The sequence below is a fragment of the Sinocyclocheilus grahami genome, unplaced genomic scaffold (genome assembly GCF_001515645.1).
Source record: "Sinocyclocheilus grahami isolate Dianchi unplaced genomic scaffold, SAMN03320097.WGS_v1.1 scaffold6125.1, whole genome shotgun sequence".
In the NCBI taxonomy this organism is placed as follows: domain Eukaryota; kingdom Metazoa; phylum Chordata; class Actinopteri; order Cypriniformes; family Cyprinidae; genus Sinocyclocheilus; species Sinocyclocheilus grahami.
This window is the reverse complement of record NW_015510633.1, coordinates 6798-7566: the sequence shown is the minus strand read 5'-3', so window position 1 is coordinate 7566 and position 769 is coordinate 6798. Positions and strand designations below refer to the sequence as shown.

Genomic DNA, 769 nt, shown 5'->3' with positions numbered 1-769 from the left:
AATTTTAAATAATTGTAAAATGCTTTACTTTTATAGGAGTGTTGGTGTTATAACATATATTCTGTAAGTAAACAAAAACATTATTTTTTCAAGCCTATAAATGTAATATGTGATAGCAAAGTTCTAAAATGTCTAATATGTTGCTAATACGCTTTCTGAATGAAGGTTGAGTGGGGCATCTCCTTTCCTAGGAGAAACGAAGCAAGACACTCTGGGAAACATCTCAGCCACGAACTATGAGTTTGATGATGAATTCTTTGGCCACACCAGTGAGCTTGCCAAGAATTTTATACGACAACTGCTGGAAAAGGGCATCAAGTAAGTGCAGAGGGCTGAGATAATCTAAGGCCATGTGTGTTTGAGTGTGAGCTTTGTGTTTGTGACAATGCAAAATATGGTGCTTTTTGCAAGTAATATGGCATAAATTACCATCTTAATTATGTATTTCAGAAAGAGACTCACAATTCAAGATGCCTTGAATCACCCCTGGATTAAGGTATGTTATCAGCTTGTGATTGTATGCCCGAAAGACATTTATAGGCATTCATTTTTTTCACTTTCTCTCACTCAGTCCTTACATATCGCTCTCAGTCTTAACCCGATTGTCTATTGGCAGTCTAACGAGCATAAAGAAGAACGCAGTAAAGCACCAGAGAGGAAGAGAGAGCGTAGGCAGCTGAAGACAAAGCGTCTCAAAGAGTATACCATCAAGTCCCACTCCAGCATGCCTCCTAACAACACCTACATCAACTTTGAACGCTTCGCACAG

At 38.6% G+C, this 769-nt stretch overlaps 1 protein-coding gene across 1 annotated transcript in view; it reads left to right on the top strand.

Annotated features, from left to right (window-relative positions):
* LOC107577460 (death-associated protein kinase 2-like) overlaps nt 1-769 on the top strand; it is an 8790-nt gene that overhangs the window by 1835 nt on the left and 6186 nt on the right. Inside the window, exons 4-7 of the mRNA XM_016263534.1 lie at nt 37-63; nt 166-318; nt 451-496; nt 617-763. Coding sequence (XP_016119020.1) covers nt 37-63; nt 166-318; nt 451-496; nt 617-763 — 373 coding nt within the window. The remainder of the gene's footprint in view (nt 1-36; nt 64-165; nt 319-450; nt 497-616; nt 764-769) is intronic.